Source organism: Chelonoidis abingdonii, chromosome 17, assembly GCF_003597395.2.
Source record: "Chelonoidis abingdonii isolate Lonesome George chromosome 17, CheloAbing_2.0, whole genome shotgun sequence".
NCBI lineage: Eukaryota > Metazoa > Chordata > Testudines > Testudinidae > Chelonoidis > Chelonoidis abingdonii.
The window spans coordinates 7,450,502-7,468,128 of NC_133785.1; the positions used below are offsets into that span (position 1 = coordinate 7,450,502).

General features: G+C 47.7%; 1 protein-coding gene across 1 annotated transcript in view; it reads right to left on the reverse strand.

Annotated features, from left to right (window-relative positions):
• Positions 1 to 17,627, reverse strand: part of TOP6BL (TOP6B like initiator of meiotic double strand breaks) — a 63,725-nt gene that overhangs the window by 37,274 nt on the left and 8,824 nt on the right. Inside the window, exons 4-7 of the mRNA XM_075073346.1 lie at positions 16,022 to 16,131; positions 14,702 to 14,785; positions 13,387 to 13,442; positions 12,193 to 12,264 (exon numbers count right to left, since the gene is read on the reverse strand). Of these exons, the coding sequence (XP_074929447.1) occupies positions 12,193 to 12,264; positions 13,387 to 13,442; positions 14,702 to 14,785; positions 16,022 to 16,131 (322 nt within the window). The remainder of the gene's footprint in view (positions 1 to 12,192; positions 12,265 to 13,386; positions 13,443 to 14,701; positions 14,786 to 16,021; positions 16,132 to 17,627) is intronic.

The following is a 17,627-nucleotide window of genomic DNA, read 5'->3' on the forward strand; positions in this document are numbered from 1 at the left end:
GTGTAGACCAGCCCCAAGTAGAAAGCTAGGGCTTGTCTAACATCCAGTGAGTGAAGATGTTGTTCATTCCTATTTGCATGTGGCTTCAGGTAAAAGAGAGGTAGGTAGATTGCTATGAATTGCAAAAACACTTTGGGAGGAAACTAGGGTGAAGACATAAATGCACCTTAACTTTAAAGAAGACTGGGTATGGAAGCTCTGATATGAGGGCATGGAGCTCCGAGACTCTTCTGGCCAAAGTGATAGCCACTAAGAAAACTACTTTCCAGGAGAGGTATAATAAAGACCATGTTGCCAAAGGTTCAAATGGTGGTCCCATAAGGTTTGAATAGACTAAGTTCAGGTCTCAGGGAGGAATGGGCTCTCTTACTTGAGGATATAATCTTTCTAGGCCTCTGAAGAATCGTATATATATATCATTGGAAAAAAGGACCAATTATCCACCCAGGGGTGGAAAGTGATATTACTGCAAGGTGAACCTTGATAGAGGATTGAGAAGACTTCTTGTTTCACGTATTCAAGTATTTCTTGTAAGGATGACTGTGTGGGTGAGACTCTCTGTTGAAACGCCCAGAGAGAAAACCACTTCCACGTTAAAAGGTAAGTAGCCCTGGTGGAGGGGTTTCTATTACAGAACCTGACAAACTTGCTCAGAGCAAGTGTGCTCTCTGGGATTTAGACATGGAGCTTCCAAGCTGTTAGTTGAAGGGAGCTCAGGTTTGGGTGGAGCAGCCAACCGTGAGAAATCAGGTCCGGGTGTAAAAGAAGCAGGATTGGAGTTGACACTGAGAGGCCTATGAGAAACAGTGTTAGTGGGGCCATGCTGGGGCTATCAGAACAAGAAGGGCCTGGTCCCACTTGATCTTTAGCAGTACTCTGTGCACAAGAGGGATAGAGGGGAAAGTATAGTAAAGATGTCCCATGCATGGTAGCAGAAAAGCATCCATGATAGAACCTGGTCTGTGGCCTGGGAGGGAGCAGAGTTGGTGATACTTCCTGTTGTACCTAGTTGCAAATAGGTCTATCTGGGGAGTCCCCCAATGCCAGAAAACATCTCTCGCCACATCAGAGTGAAGGGAGCACTCGGAGTGACTGGGAAAAGACCTGCTGAGGTGATCTGCCAGCTTGTTTTGTGCTCCTGGAAGGTAATAGGCCTTGAGGTTGATTGAATGGGCCATGCAAAACTCCCCATAGCTGAGTCGCTTATTGACAAAGAAGGGAAGAGCGAGCTCCTCCTTGCCTGTTGAGATAAAACATGGTTACAGTGTTGTCCGTGAGAACAAACTAGTTTCTGTCCATAATGTGGGGCAGGAAGGCCTGACATGCTAGGCGAACCACTCTGAGTTCCCTGTCATTGATGTGGACTGAAAGTTCCTCTGGAGATCAAAGGCCTTAAGTTCTGAGGGGCCACAGGTGAGCTCCCCACCCTAGTGCTGATGCCTCTAAGACCAAACTGTCATTGACGATTGAGAGGTCTGTCACTCTGTCACTCTGAGTACAGAAGGTGGGAGCCCGCAAGCATTTTAAAAATTAATACTTGCCACTCCAGGCTTGTGTTAAACTCCCAAGATTACAGCTTTTCTCTAACCTTGGCTTGGTAAATGCTGCCACCAGCCCAAATGCAAAAAAACCCTTTGGACTGAGGAAGGAGCAATTGGGAATTTCTCCCTATGGGGTATCCTCAAGCCCTTTCACACATACACAAACCCTGGGGGGAAGAGCTGAGAAAGAAAACAAAGGAAATTAGCTGTTGCTACCAACTAATCAAACAACATGCACAAACTTCTCAGGACACCAAAAAACCAATTCTATTCTTAAAAAAGGTAAATTTTATTAAAAACAAAAAGGAAGGAAATACATTTGGAATTTAGGCTTTTGCTAGATTTTAAAAGAGCAATTCCAAAAATTAAGCACCCAAAATAGCTTTCTTGGGGGTTAGCTTAAAGGTTACAAGCAAACAAAAGCATCTGGGGTTAGCACAGAGGAGTCCACAAGCCTTAAAAAATGCACAAAAATAAACCTAATCGCATCTATTTAAACATCCTCTGTCCAATGATTTCTTCTAGGTATGGAAGATTAATTTTTATACCTGGTTCAAGCCTTACACAGCATTCCTGTTTACAGCATTGCTGCGCCGTGTCTCCTTCTCTGGAGAACAATAGACAAAGGGGAAGTTTCTTTCACAATTTTAAAAAGTTTTACCTTCCCATTGGCTCTTTTGGTCAGGTGCCCACTTTTTATTTTCCTTTACCTGGAGGACTTTTTAACTCTTTACACGTAAAGCAAGTAGAGGACAGCTACCAAGAGGGATTTTACAGCTAACTGGCTGACTGGGTGTCCATCAAAGGGAGCTCCCCCTCCCAACACATTTCATTTATCACATGCCCCCCAAATCACAGACGGTGCTGGCCAGCCTGGTTCAGGTTGGGTCCACACCAGCTGGGATTTCTTCCTGGAGGTTTAGGAAACAGAGTTAATAAGATATGTGCACCTCTAATTTTACTAATAATTACATGAAGGACTAAACAGTACTTTTTATATTTCAAGCAGGGGTGGCTCTAGACATTTCATCGCCCCAAGCAGGGCAGCATGCTGCGGGGGGCGCTCTGCCAGTCGCCGGGAGGGCGGCAGGCGGCTCCGGTGGACCTCCCCGCAGGCATGCCTGCGGAGGGTCTGCTGGTCCTGCTGCTTTGGTGGACCTCCCGCGAGCTGCGGGACCAGCGGACCCTCCACAGGCATGCCTGTGGGAGGTCCACCGGAGCCGCCTGCCGCCCTTCCAGCGACCTGCAGAGCGCCCCCCGCGGCATGCCACCCAAGCACGCGCTTGGCATGCTGGGGCCTGGAGCTGCCCCTGATTTCAAGGACTACAATGACTTAGAATGTAGTGACATTTTTACCCGGTTGATTCTGGGAAACCTTCCCGGGAGAGTGCATCAGCCACTTTGTTAGAGGCTCCTGAAATGTGTTGTATTTTAAAATCAAAGTCTTGAAGAGCTAAACTCCACCATAGAAGTTTTTTGTTAGTCTCTTTGACTGTGTGAAGTCACTTCAGTGCAGCATGGTCAGTCTGCAGGTGGAACTGCTGTCCCCAAATATATGGGGGTAGATTCTCCAGAGCATACACAGTGGCGTAACATTCTTTTTTCTGAGACTGACCAATGGCTTTCCCTCTCAGAAAGTTTTTTGCTGAGAAACACGACAGGATGGAATTGTTGATCTGGTCCTTCCTGCATTAAAACTTCTCCCACACTATGCTCAGATGTATCTGTGGTTACGACGAACGGTTGGTTGAAGTCCAGGGCCCTCAGTACAGGGTCAGACGTAAGGATCGCCTTAAGCTGGTTAAAGGCTTTCTGACACTTCTTAGTCCACTGAACTGCATTTGGTTGTTTTTTTTCCTGGTCAGGTCTGTCAGTGGGGTGGCAATTTGGCTGTAGCGTGGAACAAATCGTTGGTAATTCCTGGCCAAGCTCAAGAAGATTTGGACCCCCTTCTTTGACTTAGGGACAGACCAATTTTGGATAGCATTTACCTTAGCCTGTAGGGGGTTGATAGTTTCTTGACCCACCTGGTGTCCAAGGTACGTTACCCTGTTTAGGCCTATTTGACATTTTCCGGCCTTACCAGTTAATCCTGCTTCCCTTATGCGCTGGAAGACAGCTTGGAGGTGTTCCGGGTGTTTTGCCCATGAATCTGAGAATATAGTCACATCATCAAGATAGGCTACTGCAAATTCCCCAAATTCAACCAGAAGGTTATCTACCAATCTCTGGAAGGTGGCAGGTGCATTTCGCAGTCCAAAAGGGAGCACATTAAATTCATACAGCCCTACATGGGTGATGAAGGCTGACCTTTTCATGGCGGGGTCATCTAGTGGCACTTGGTTAAGTCTAAGGTGGAGATGAACTGGGCACATCCCAGTTTCTCCAATAGCTCATCTGTGTGTGGCATTGGATAGTTTTCTGGGCAAGTTACAGCATTTAGTTTACAGTAGTCCACACAAAAGCGGATTTCCCTGTCTGGTTTGGGAACCAGAACCACTGGAGAGGCCCATGCACTCTCAGAGGGGCAGATTACACCCATCTGTAACATGTCCTTGATTTCCCTTTCTATTGCGGTTTTGGCTGGAGGAGCCATCTGGTAGGGTTGGGCTCTAATTGGGCAAGCATCACCTGTGTCAATGGAGCAGTATGCCCGTGCAGTCCATCCTGAGGTGGCTGAAAATATTGGCATGAAACTGGTGCACAGCTTCTGGATTTGCTGTCGCTGCTTACACCCAAGGGTCATAGAAAGGCTTACCTCCTCCATGCCACTGTTGCTTTTTCCGTCATAGTAGACTCTTTCAGAACACTCACCATCGTCTCTTTCCTGTGCTGTAAATGGCAGAACCTTGAATTCTTGGGAATAAAAGGCCTTTAGAGAATTAACGTGGTATATTTTAGGTTTTAAGGTAGAGTCTGGGAATGCTCTGAGATAATTAACAGCTCCCAGGTGCTCTCGGACCATAAATGGCCCCTCCCATGATGCTTCCATCTTATTGGCCTGGAGCACTTTTAGGACCATGACTTGGTCACCTTACTCTGAAGGAACATTTTCTGGCATATTTATCATACCAGGCCTTTTGCTCTTGTTGAACATCCTGTAGGTTTTCTCGAGCAAGGGCTAGAGAGTTTTTGTGGGTGTTTTACAGGTTGGCTACAAAGTCCAAAATGTTAGTTCCTGGAGAAGATGTAACCCCCTCCTATTGCTGCTTCAGCAACTGTAATGGCCCCTTAACTTCATGGCCATAAACAAGTTCAAAGGGTGAAAATCCCGAACTGGGATGTGGTACAGCCCTGTAGGCAAAGAGAAACTGCTACAACATTAAGTCCCAATCATTGGAGTGCTCATTCACAAATTTATGTATCGCGGCCCCCAAAGTCCCATCAAACTTTTCCACTAGGCCATTTGTTTGATGGTGATAAGGGGTGGCAACCAAGTGGTTTACTCCATGAGCTTCCCAAAGATGTTTCATGGTCCCTGCCAGGAATTTAGCTCCCGAATCTGTAAGGATGTAAGAGGGTCAACCTACCCTGGCAAAAATGTCTGTCAATGCCTGGCTCATGCTTTTAGCACTGGTGTTGCTTACAGCTACTGCTTCCAGTCATTGGGTGGCAAAATCCATGAAAGTCAGTATGTACAGCTTTCCTCTGGATGTCTCCTTAGGAAAAGATGCAGAATATCCATAGCTACATGCTGAAATGGAACCTCAATGACGGGAGTGGCTGGAGAGGGGCCTTGACCTGGTCTTGGGGCTTTCCCACCCTCTGGCACACCTCACAAGACCGGACATAGGTAGAAACGTCCTTGCCCATCCCCTCCCAGTGGAATGACTTTCCCAAATGGTCCTTGGTCCTGTTCACCTCAGCATGGCCACTAGGATGATCATGGGCTAAGCTCAAGAGCTTTTCCCTATACTTAGTTGGAACTATCAACTGTCTCTGAGGATGCCATTTCTTCTTGTGCAACCAGAAAGAGTCTCCTTGTATAAGAGTTCTCCTTGTATAACAAACCTGGACATATTAGAAGAGCTGAGAAATGGTCCGTCGCTCCATGCCACCATCCAAGCTCCTTTGAGTCTCTCATCCGCTTCTTGCTCTGCCTGCAACTGTTCCCTTGAGGGTGGAGGAATTAGTTCCTCGCTGGGTTGTGGACTTGGTCCCACTGGAAGGGATGCAGGTGATGGAGTTGTTTCCTTTGACTATGTACTGCTCTCCGCTGGTGCACTAGGATGTATTTCAGGCTCCAGTTGAGCTTCTTGTGCTGGTCTAACCACTGCTACAGGTGCAGGCTCTGTGGCGCCCTTTGGTGCTGGCTCCCCTGACTCTGGTGGGGTTGAAAGCACAGGCTCTGGTGCTGACTGTTCTGCAGGTTCTGATCCTTGGGCTGGTTCTGGCTGGGTTCCAGGAACTGGATTTTCAACTGCTGCCATAGACTCTTGTCCAGAGTCTCGTTCCACCACCTCTGGCTGGGTTCCTGTAGGAGGTTCAGGAATGGAGTTAGGTGTGGAGGTCTGTTTAGCCTGGCTGTGGGTGACCATGCCCAGCCTTTTTGTTAGCTTCACGTGGTTGGCTAAATCTTCTCCCAGCAGCATGGGAAGGGGATAATCATCATAGATTGCAGAAGTCCATATTGCTGACCAGCCCTAGTACTGGACAGACGACTTGCCTGTAGGCAAGTTAAAAGTTGGCCTTAAAGGGTTGCACCATCACTTGGGCCTCTGGGTCGATGAATTTGGGGTCCACCAGGGATTGGTGGACAGCTGACATCTGTGCTCCAGTGTCTCTGCATGCAGTAATCTTCCTCTCAGACACACTCACAGTTTCTCTTCGTTCTGGGGGTATTTGCAAGACATCTAGGCCTGAAGGTTCTTGGTGGGACTCTGGGGTGATGAGTTGTAGTCAGCTGATGCTCTTGGGGCAGTTGGCCTTCACACGCCCCAGCTCATTACATTTAAAGCATCGCCCAGCTGACTGTGGGCTGGGGTGAGGTGGGTGGTTGGAGAGTGGGGTGGTGGGATGAGAGGGCACCTGGTGTCTCCCTGGCTGTGTGGAGGGCTCCTCCTTGCAAGGTGGGGCTTTGGGCTGACCCCGATGGTGGGGTGTCATCTCCGGTTGCCCTTTCTGGTATCTGCACCAACTGCTACTAGCTTACTACTTCTCCGCCACATCCACCCATTTGGTTCCGATCTCTCCCACCTCTATTACAGTTTTTGGCTTTCCATCTAGGATGTACCCTTCTATTTCCTCAGGAACACCCTGTAGGAACTGCTCCATTTGCATTAGGAGAGACAGATCTTCCAGAGATTTAACACTTGCTCCTGATATCCAGGCATCCCAATTTTTTACAGTGTGGTAGGCATCAGGAAAATGCCAGGTCTGGTTTCCACCTTAGGGCTCTGAGCTGCCAAAGGGGATGCTCGGGTGTTAGTCCCATTCTAATTCTGGCCTTTTGTTTAAAAAGGCCGTATTCATTCATGTGTTCTTTAGGCATTTCAGCTGCCACCTCTGCTAAGGGTCCACTGAGTTGCAGCCTCAGCTCCACCATATACTGATCTATAGAGGTGTTGTACCCAAGGCAAGACCTTTCGAAATTTTCCAAGAAAGCCTCTGTATCATTGCCTACCTTGTATGTGGGGAATTTCTTGGAATGGAGAGCGGTACCTGGAGAAGGACTGTTAGGGTTACCTGGTGGACCCAGCTTAGCCCTTTCCAGCTCTAAGTGCTTCACCTCTAACTCCTCCTCCAAGTGCTTCACCTGCATTTCCGCCTCCAAACACTTCGCCTCTCTTTCTGCTTCTGCCTCCAAGCGCTTCGCCCGTCTCCTCTCCTCCACTTCCAACTCCAAGCGTTTTGCCTCCCTTTTGTCCTCCACTTCCAAGAGCATCATCTGTAGGAAGAAATCCCTGTCCTACACAGTCAGAACTTGGTCTTGGTTAAGGCCATCCCTCCAGCTTGGCACCTGGATCTTGGTCGGGGAAGGGCTGACCCTTCCCTCCTGGGAAGTTCCCAGTTCCCCATCCCCTCCCTTCATTTCTGTCATGGAGCTGGATGTCTGGGCTTGATCTGGATCTGTTTTCTCCATGGCGTGCTGCTTTGGGAAGACTAGTCACTCTAGGGTTTCCATGCCTGACCTCAACCTCATGCACAGGCTACCCTACTCTAGTCCAACTAATTTGTTGCCACAAAGCTAGAAAATATTTAAACAAAAAATAAACTGCTTGTTGGACTCCCTGGCTTTGAAGGCTAATCCTTTGGCCTGCCTGTTTCCCCTCAGGCAGCAAATAAAATAAAATTAAAAAAAACTCTCTGGCTTTCAAGCAGCCAAAAAGAAAAATGTGTCCTTTTAAAATCCTGTGGTCTGTGCTTCTGGTTCAAAATGATCCCATCGCTCTGCCACCATGTGAAAAATGAATCCCCACTCTGTCACTTTGAGTACAGAAGGTGGGGGCCTGCAAGCATTTTAAAAATTAATAGTTGACACTCCCAATGCTACAGCTTTTCTCTGACTTTGGCTTGGTAAACGCAGCCACCACCCAAATGCAAAAAAAACCCTTGGACCTAGGAAGGAGCACTTGGGAATTTCTCCCTGTGGGGTTTCCTCAAGCCCTCCCCACTCTCCCGTGCCAGGGAAGAGCTGAGAAAGAAAACAAAGGAAATTAGCTGTTGCCACCACTTAATCAAACAACATGTACAAACCTCTTAGGACACCAAAAATCCAATTCTATTCTTAAAAAAGGTAAATTTTATTAAAAACAAAAAGGAAGGAAATACATCTGGAACTTTAGGCTTTTGCTAGATTTTAGAAGAGCAATTCCAAAAATTAAGCACTCAAAATAGCTTTCTTGATGGTTAGCTTAAAGGTTACAAGCAAACAAAAGCATCTAGGGTTAGCATGAATTTTTATACCAGGTTCAAGCCTTACATAGCATTCATGCTTACAGCATTGCTGCTTCATGTCTCCTTCTCTGGAGAGCAACAGACAAAGGGGAAATTTTATTCCTAATTTTAAAAAGTTTTACCCAGGGCCATCCCTAGATATTCTGGGGCCCTACACCCCTTGACCCTTGAGGTGTATTATCAGGGATCTGATTGACTTGAAACATCCCTCTAGAAGGTAAGCTCTGGCCTGAGTAGAGTTGATCAGCACCCCAATGAACTCTGTCCTCTGTGCCAGAGTGAGGGTGGATTTCTCAATATTTATCAGAAGGCCTAGGGCCTTGAAGTCAACTGGACAAGTCAAATGTTGGACGCTACCTGAGCCCTTGACCGACTCTGGACCAACTCTCGACCAGCCATTCACCTAGATAAGGGTAGACCCGCACCCCTAACTTCGTCAGGAAGGTTGCCACTACTGCCAGACATTCTGTGAACACCTGCGGAGCTGCAGACAGGCTGAATGGGATGATTGTGAATAGATAAGTGCGAGTGTTTCACTACACATCTGAGGAACCTTTTGTGTCCTTGGTATATTGAACTATGAAAATATAGCAGAACCTCAGAGTTACAAACACCAAAGTTATGAAATGACCAGTCAACCACACACCTCATTTGGAACCAGAAATATGCAATCAGGGAGCAGCAGAGACAAAAAAAGCAAATACAGTATGTAACTGTGTTAAATGTAAACTACTAAAAAAAAAAGGGAAAGCAGCATTTTTCTTCTGCATAGTAAAGTTTCAAAGCTGTATTAAGTCACTGTTCAGTTGTAAACTTTTGAAAGAACCATAACAATTTGTTCACAGTTACAAATACTTCAGACTTATGAACAACCTCCATTCCCAGGGTGTTCGTAACTCTGAGGTTCTACTGTAGGCCTCTCTTAAATCAAGGGCAGCGTACCAATCCCCGGGATCCAGGGAAGGGATAATGGATGCCAGGATGACCATGTGGAACTTTATTCTCTTGAGATAGTTGTTGAGCTGTTGTTGATGCAGGTCTAAAATTCATCTGAGACCTCCCTTGGCTTTTAAGATTAGGAAATAATGGGAGTAGAACCCCTTTCCTCTTAAATTCTGTGGAACCTTTTCCACAGCTTCCACCTGAAGGAGAAATTGAACCTCCTGGGCCAGAAGTTCTTCCTGAGACGGGTCTCTGAAGAGGGACGAGGAGGGAGGATGGGAAGGAAGAGTAGAAATAAACTGGAGGGTTTATCACACATTCAGTCTGCTCAACACCCAACGGTCCATGGTGATACAGGAGCATGTGCTGAAGAAGTGGGAAAGACAGGTTATAAACAAAGGAGAAACTGGGTCTTGCATCACAGGAACTGGTATGGTGTCCTCGAGCATACTGCCGAAACACCTGTTTAGAACCCCCTGGATGTCTGGGAGAGGCAGACATTGACATCAAGGTAGAAGGGGGTAGTGACTATATCTAAGCCCAGCTTCTTTTCCTCTGAAGATCCTGATGGGCAGCCAGGGCAGAGTACTGGATGGCTGTTATGGCCTGCAGTGCTTCCTCGTACAATCCAAGCAACTTAAGGGATACCCTGGAGTCTTTTAACACATGAAGCTTCACATCAGTCTGTACTGAAAAGAGCAAAGCTCCTTTAAAAGGTAGGTTCTGAAGGGTTTGCTGGACCTCCTGCAGGAGTCCTGAGGACTGCAGCCATGAACTTTTGCACATGGCCACTGCCGAAGTCATGAACCTGCCTGCTGAGTCAGCCACATCCAAAGCAGCTTGCAACAAGATCCTCACCACTGATCTTCCTTCATCCACTAGCAAAGAGAACTCTTACCTAGCCTCTTGAGGGAGCAAGTCTTTGAACTTCTGCATGGAGTCCCACATGTTAAAATCAAACCTGCCCAGCAGCACCTCCTGGTTTGCAATTTTGTGTTGTAACCCAGCAGCAGAATAAATTTTCCTACCAAATCCATTCATTTTGGGATTGTACCCTGATGACTCTGTCTTTCTCTCTCACTGGCAGCAGATACCATGGGGATCAGGGGGTGGGGGACAATGGGAATACAGGAACTCATAACCTGGGCAGGAACAGGGTTCAGCCCTTTTAGATGCGGAGGGAAGGGATGTGAGGGTCTCCCATAAGGGCTTCACAGGGTCCATAATGGCCTCATTGAGAGGCAAGGCTACTTTTGAAGGGCCCACAGCAGCTAAAATATCAAGTAGGCTATGTGAGGACACTTTCACTACCTCCACATGTATTCCCAGATTTAAGACCACCCTCTTTAGCAACTTTTGATGAGCTTTATAGTCATCAGGGGGAGGGGGAGGTGATGCCCCCTCCTGAGACTTGGCCTTGTCAGGGGAGGAGGTGGAGGCTAGCATTGGCTGTGAAAGCTCTTCCTCCCTTTCTGCCTCTATAGGATCCTACTGTGCTGGGTCTTGTAGTACAAGGCCGGGCTCAGTTCCAGAGCCTAGAGAGGGGAGGTTGGCTGATGGGATGATGCCACGCCCCTTTCCACGGCCACTGAACAGGAGCCCTGGAAACTGGGTGAAAACCCCACATGTTCCGAAAGGGCCACAGGACTGGTGTAGGTCCCCAATGACCTCCTGGTTATGCACTCGATGTTACTCCTCTGCTCATGTCCATGGAAGGGTAGAAATACCTGGGGGAATAGCGGGAACGACTCCTCAGACAGGAGGAGTTAGACCACCTCTGACTCAAATGACGATGAATCTTTGTCCGGTGACCATGGTGGTGCAGTTCCCACCAGTGCCAGAGACTGCTGTTGAGGTGGACCAAAGCAAGCATAGCCAGCTTCCCTTTTGATGGTGCCCAAAGTCATGGACCCAACCAATGGCTTCCTTCCTGACTGCTAGCACTGATAACACCAACTCTTGTACTTCTGGTGACACTGGTACCAACAGTGAGAGAAGGTCTCTGGCAGCGCCCAACGCCTCCAGCATGATTGGTACTGAGATGGCGTTGGTAGTCTATTTCTAGCTCAGGCACTGCCTGCTGTATGATCATGGGCAAGTCCCTTCCCATCTCTGCCCTCTGCTTCTCTTCACATATTGTGAGCTCTATGTACATGTACAGTGCCAGGCATGACAGGGGCCCCAGTCTCAGTCAGGAACTGTGCAGCACCCAGCATGATGGGGGTCCCCCACTCAGCTGGGACCTCTAAGTGCTATTGTAATAATAACTGTCTAATCTGTTTTTCCAGGAAGACTTTCTGGACAAAGGTAGAACTAGTAGGATGATGACACTAGAGATATGATCATTTACCCATTACTGATATTACGACAGTACTGAGAGCCCCGAATCAAGATCGAGGCAGAGTCCAGCCAATAACTAGTATGTCAATTGATGTAACACAGCACTTGCATTATTTGAAAGAGTCAGAGGTTTGAAGGCCAGAAGGGATTGTTCTGATAGTACCTCCTGCATGTCCTGGGTAACGGAAACCCACCCAGTGATTTATGCATCCAGCCCAGATCTGGTGGATGAGCTACAGGAGAGCTTTCAGAAAGATGTCCAGTCTTAATGAAGAATCCACTCTGTCCCTAGGTCAGTCCCAATGGTTAATTCCCCTCCCTGTTAAAAATATGCATTCATTTCTAATCTGAATATATCCAGCTGCAGCTTCCAGCCATAGGAACTTGTTCTGCCTTTGTCTGTGAGGTCTGCTATCAGAAATCATCTCCTCAGGGTGGTACTTATATAGGCTGTGACCAAGCCATCTCTTACCTTATATAGTGTCTCTGGTCAGTAAGGAGCTTTATTCCATTCAGTATACATGTACTCTCTCTCTTCTCTCCACTAGAGAGCAGAAATTAACAAGACAGGACTTCAATCCAGTAAGCATCACTTTTAAGTATCACCAAACCATTTTTAAATAAGGCAACTCACTCAGTTCCTCTGATCCTTATCTTAGAAAGGAGACAAAGATGAGACAATTCTATTATAATGGCTGGCCTAGAAAAGGGAGAACAGGAGCTTCTGTTTTCTCTTTCTCCTGATGCAGGGACAAAGGGACATTTGGTGAGAGTGAAAGGTGGGAGATTCAAAACCAGTAGAAGGAAATCCTTTTTCACACAACATGTGATCAGCCAATGGGATTTATTGCCATCGGGTGGTGCTGCAGCTAAGAACTGAGCACAAATCAAACAGGGATTAGACACTTATAATGATATCAAAAATATACCAAGTATGCATTGTAAGTGAGAAAGAATGCCTGCTTGCATTACAAAACTGTGTTTTTTCCAGATCCTTAGTCTATGGGGACCCCACTCATGGTGCATTCATGCAGGTGAGACACATATGCACCATGAGCGGGATACACGTGGACAAAGACTTGAAGAAGGACAATAATTTTGGCAGGTATCCTTAAACCTCCTCGCTCAGGTCTTAAGCCAATCTCTAACTATTAGAGGTCAGGGTGAGACTAGGCCTAGCTTATACTTAAAATTTAGGTCAGCATAGCTACATCACTTAGCTATTATTGCTCTGGGAGCTGATGTTCCTATAGCAATGGAAAAAAACCCTTCCACTGGTGTAGGCTTTGTCTACACTACGGGGCTATGCCAGCATAGCTACAGTGATGTAGTTATACCATTATAGTCCCTGTAGTGTAGACATGGCCCAGCTGTTTGGGGGCAGATTGTCCCACATGTGCTTACTGTGGGGTTCTTGCATCTTCCTCCAAACATTCCCTTGCTTGTTCTGCCCACACGCAGTCACCCTAGATAGATTTTCGTCAGAAGCATTGGGTGTTGGGCACTGTTATAGCTAGGTTTGTAGGCTATATGGACCTAAGGTCTGATCCAGTCTGGAAGTTCCTATGTTCCTCGAGTGCTGGCCTGTGTGAAGTACCCAGGAAGCCCCATCTTGTAAATACATGACCACCTGTCACACGGGCATTCCAAACACTCGCTTACTCACCAGTATGTCTCCGCAGACACAGCGCCATTCACATTCACACAGTAATGGAATCTGATCTGCAAATCAACAAGGTATCAGGAGAGTCAGGACGTCATGCTGGGCACTGCACAGATCCCAGTCGAGACTGGGACTCCCTCTGGGCTGGCCTCTGCACAGACTGCAATTGAGATCAGGGCCCTCATCGTGCTGGGCACCACTCAGACCCTGACTGAGATTAGGACCCCTGTTGTGCTGCCCACTGCTCTGCCCACTCACCTGACTGACATGCTAAGCACAGACAAGGTTGGGTGCTCCCTAGCTGTGTGGGCTTCAGCAATATGAGTTGCCTGTACAGGGGAGCAAAAGCTTCTTTAGGCATCCTTGCTGCCCTGTGTGGGCATGTGGAACCCTGCATGTCTTAGACCAGCCCCAAGCAGGGCCAGGCAACCTATCACGTATCCCCCATTTCCCATCGTCTTCTCACAGCCAGGCCTCGTGGAGAGGTTTATGAATCTGCTACAGCCTTTTGGCACTAGAAACTGGATCCTTCAGCTCAAGGAGCCGTGGTTCAGTTCCTGCTTGCAAATCACAAAGCACAAGATTCAATTCTGCTGCTGGCAGCCCATCTAGGGAAGGGAAAGGGATCTGTGTTTGAGGGAAGGAGAACCCAAGTCAGGGCTGGTGCCAGTCACAAAAACTGGCATAGACACCTGTGCAAAAGAGAGGAGTCTAGCGCAGAGTCTAGCGCAGAGACCCAGTGGATAAGCTGGAGTACTGTTGTCTGGGAAAAGGTAACACCATGGAAGGGGATAATGATGGGCTATAATACAAGAGCTTGTAGGAGGATTCATCCCGACAGAGTTATGAACAACAATTAAACCAGCTGAAATGACAAAGCCAAAGGGGTGTTGCCCAATAGATAGGCACTGGGGCAAGTTCTGTGGGAATAATTGTGTGGGAGCTGATGGAGCTGTGCAGGGAATGTAAATTGGCCCAGGGATTATATGTATGCTGCAAGAAGTAATTAAAACAGGCCCTGATTGTTGGGTGGGGAAAAGGGAGCTTTAAACCCCAGCTGAGCTACCTGTGCTCTGGGGTTGTACAACCCAGCCCCGGGAAGTTAAGAGTAACCCCAGGGCTGCTCTGCTTCCTGGAATACCCATTGTACAGTGTGGTCCAATCATATCCCCACTACCCTGGGCCGGGGGATTGGACTGAAGGTGAGCCCTCATGCCAGTCAGGGGAGCCCTTTGCTCAGAGGGGACTTTCAGGGGAATATTTCCCCCCAGGGCAGTGCAAAGAGGCCTTAGTGTCATTGCAAACCAGGTGGCATTACCTTTGGGTGCACCATGCTGATCTTATGTATGAACTGTTTTACTGCCAGACAGTCCATCATCAGAACTCCAGGCCTTTCATGGAGCTGAGAATGAAATAAAGAAGCTGCTTTTCCATGCCCTAAAATACAGCCATAGCTTTGACTGCTACTTGCAAGGTTGCTGCAAAACCACTAGGCACAGAAACGGGGGCACCTCATGGGAGAACAGAAATAAGAGGGACATCATCATTGGCGGGCAAAATAAACTTTCTAACTAATAATAGGGCTCAATTCTCCCTGTGTCTGTGCTCTGTGGAACCAGCCCGGCACTGAGTCAGGGAACCATAATCAGCTCCTTGACCAGAGCCAGCCCAGCTCCAGCATCAGTTAGAGTCACCAAGAGACAGACAGATCTAACATGTGCCAGTGGCATGTCAGCATAATGCCACTCAGCTCCGTGGTGTTTCTAGCCTGCCCTCGATGCCAGGGTTGGCTGGCATGGTGATGGCTTGATTTATGCTGGCAGAGTTATGGCCAGAATTTGTCCACCTAAATGGCATAAAGAGGCTGGACCAGGAACTAGAATCTGGCCCTTAATCTTGAATCTGGTGTCTTCAAGAGCAGCCGAGGCTGTGCTAGAAAGAGTCACGTACGTGTGGCTCAGTGCTCTCAGATGCGTGCCTGAAGTCGGGTACTCATGGCCTGATTTGTGTGCACCCACAACTTCCACCAATGACAGCAGGGGCTTCAAGCGCTGAATGCCACAAGAAATCAGTCCGCTCTATTTATATTTAGGGACCTAAATAAATGGCCTAGATTCCAGAACAGCTGCACTCCGGCGCCTTGTGACTTTGGAGAGGTTGGTTGTGGGGTGTATTGTGTGGGTCCCAGTCCCCATCCTAGCTCCATTGTCACATACAGTCATCAGCCTGAGATTACCTCTGCTAGAAAGTGATTATTTGCTTCAGGAAAGATGTTATTTGTACTATGGTAACACTTTGAGGGCCCAACTGAGATTGGCCACTCATTACTCCGGGCCCTGAAGATAATCTCAACTGAGATTGTTGGGATCTGTGTGGAGTCCAGCCCAATGGGGACCTCGAACTTGGTTGGGGTCTGTAGGTGTTACCTTAATACAAATACTTGGCTCGTCTTTAATCTCTGGGGGCCCAATCCTGCAGGGGGTGGCATGCTATCAATTTCCACTAGAATCAAGCCAAGGGTATTCGGCATCTCCAAGAAGGCGCTCAGCATACGGCAAGTTCAGGCCTCAAGTTGGGTGCCACGTGATACTTGGAAGTGACTTTGAGAAGTATCACCAAGTGAGCAGGAAAGTCAAACCTCGAAGGCCAGCTGGAGTGCGGTAGAATCCAGGGGTTCGTGGCTACATCCACCTGCCGTCCAAGGCCTGGTCCAGGGCACAGAGAGCTCAGCCAGCATCCCATCCATTTCTGCACAAGGGAGAGATTCTGGGTCACATGTGCCAGAATGAACTAGTTCAATCTGAAGCTTCATGCTACGGAAACCAATTAAAAGCACTGGCTCCCATAGAGGCAGAGTGGTGCTTTAGTGAGTAGGGCACGAGCCAAGACTCCTGGGTTCTATTCCCAGCTGTCACTGTCTTCCTGTGTGACCTTGGGCAAGTCCTTGTCCAACTCAGTGCTTCTATTTCCCCTCACACCCTATGTCTGTTCAGCCTATGAGCTCTTTGGGACAGGGTCTGTCTCTCACTAGGTGTCTGTGCAGCACCCAGCCCAATGAAGCCCCATTGTACTGGGAGTGCCACAGACACACAGAGACAGATAGTCCTTGCCTGGAAAAGCTTGCAAGCTAACTTGACACAGGGTGGGTGGGGACACAGAGAGGGGAACAGACTTGCCCAGGGACACACTGCAGGTTGGTAACAGAACCCAGGTGTCCTGATGCCCAATTTTGTCCCCTATGAACACCGAGATCTCACTGCAAATAAATTGGGAATAGAGACGCTTTAGCTTCTGGGCACAAGCCAACCTCTAAAGCAGGTGTCATAAACAGATAGTAGGAGTTAATAGAACAGAAGTACTTTATATCTCTTTTGACTGTAAAGGGTTAACAAGTTCAGTAAGCCTGGCTGTCACCTGACCAGAGGACCAATCAGGAGGGGAAGGATACTTTCAAATTTGAGGGAGGGCAGTTTCTGTGTGGTGCTGTTTTTTTGGTTGTTTTCTCTCTTCTGCGGTTCTGAGAGTCGACCAACGTGCAACCAGGTTTTCTCTCGCAATCTCTCGAATACAGGTTTATAAGTTTAGAATAAGGAGACTGGTAGATGAGAGAGTTGAGTTAGGCTTATTTTGTTTTCTTTATTTGCAAAATGTGTCATCTCTGGCTGGGCAGGAGTTCAACATGTGTATCTTTGGCTGGCAAGGATTTTTTAATTTGTACTTTGTATACTTAGGCTGGGAGGGTATTTCACCCAGATGTCTATAGTGAAAAACCTGTACTATTTCATCTTAAAATTTAAAAGATAATTTTTACTGTTTTTCTCTCTTTAATTAAAAGTTTCTTTTGTTTTCCGCACTGACTTGTTTTTTTATTTCCTTTGGGGGGTTTTGTGGGGGGTTTGAAGCCCCCCAGGGGAGGGGTCTGGCTTCACCAAGGGAATTGGTGGGGGAGCAAGGAGGGGAAGGGGAAGAGAAGGCTAATTTTCTCTCTGTGTTAGATACTTGTTCTCTTAGGGAGAGTCTGGGAGAGGGAGAGCAGAAGGAGGGGGGAAGGTGCATTTTCCTTCTGTTTTAAGAATTCAAGGAGTTTGGATCACAGTGGATCTTCAGGGTACCCGGGAGGGGAAGCCTGGGAGAAGGCAACGGTGGGGAAGGGTTTACTTTCTTGTGGTAAAGATCAGAGGGTCGGGTTTGGGGTTCCGGGCAAGGTTTTGGGGACCAGAGTGTACGCAGGCAAAACAGTCCCG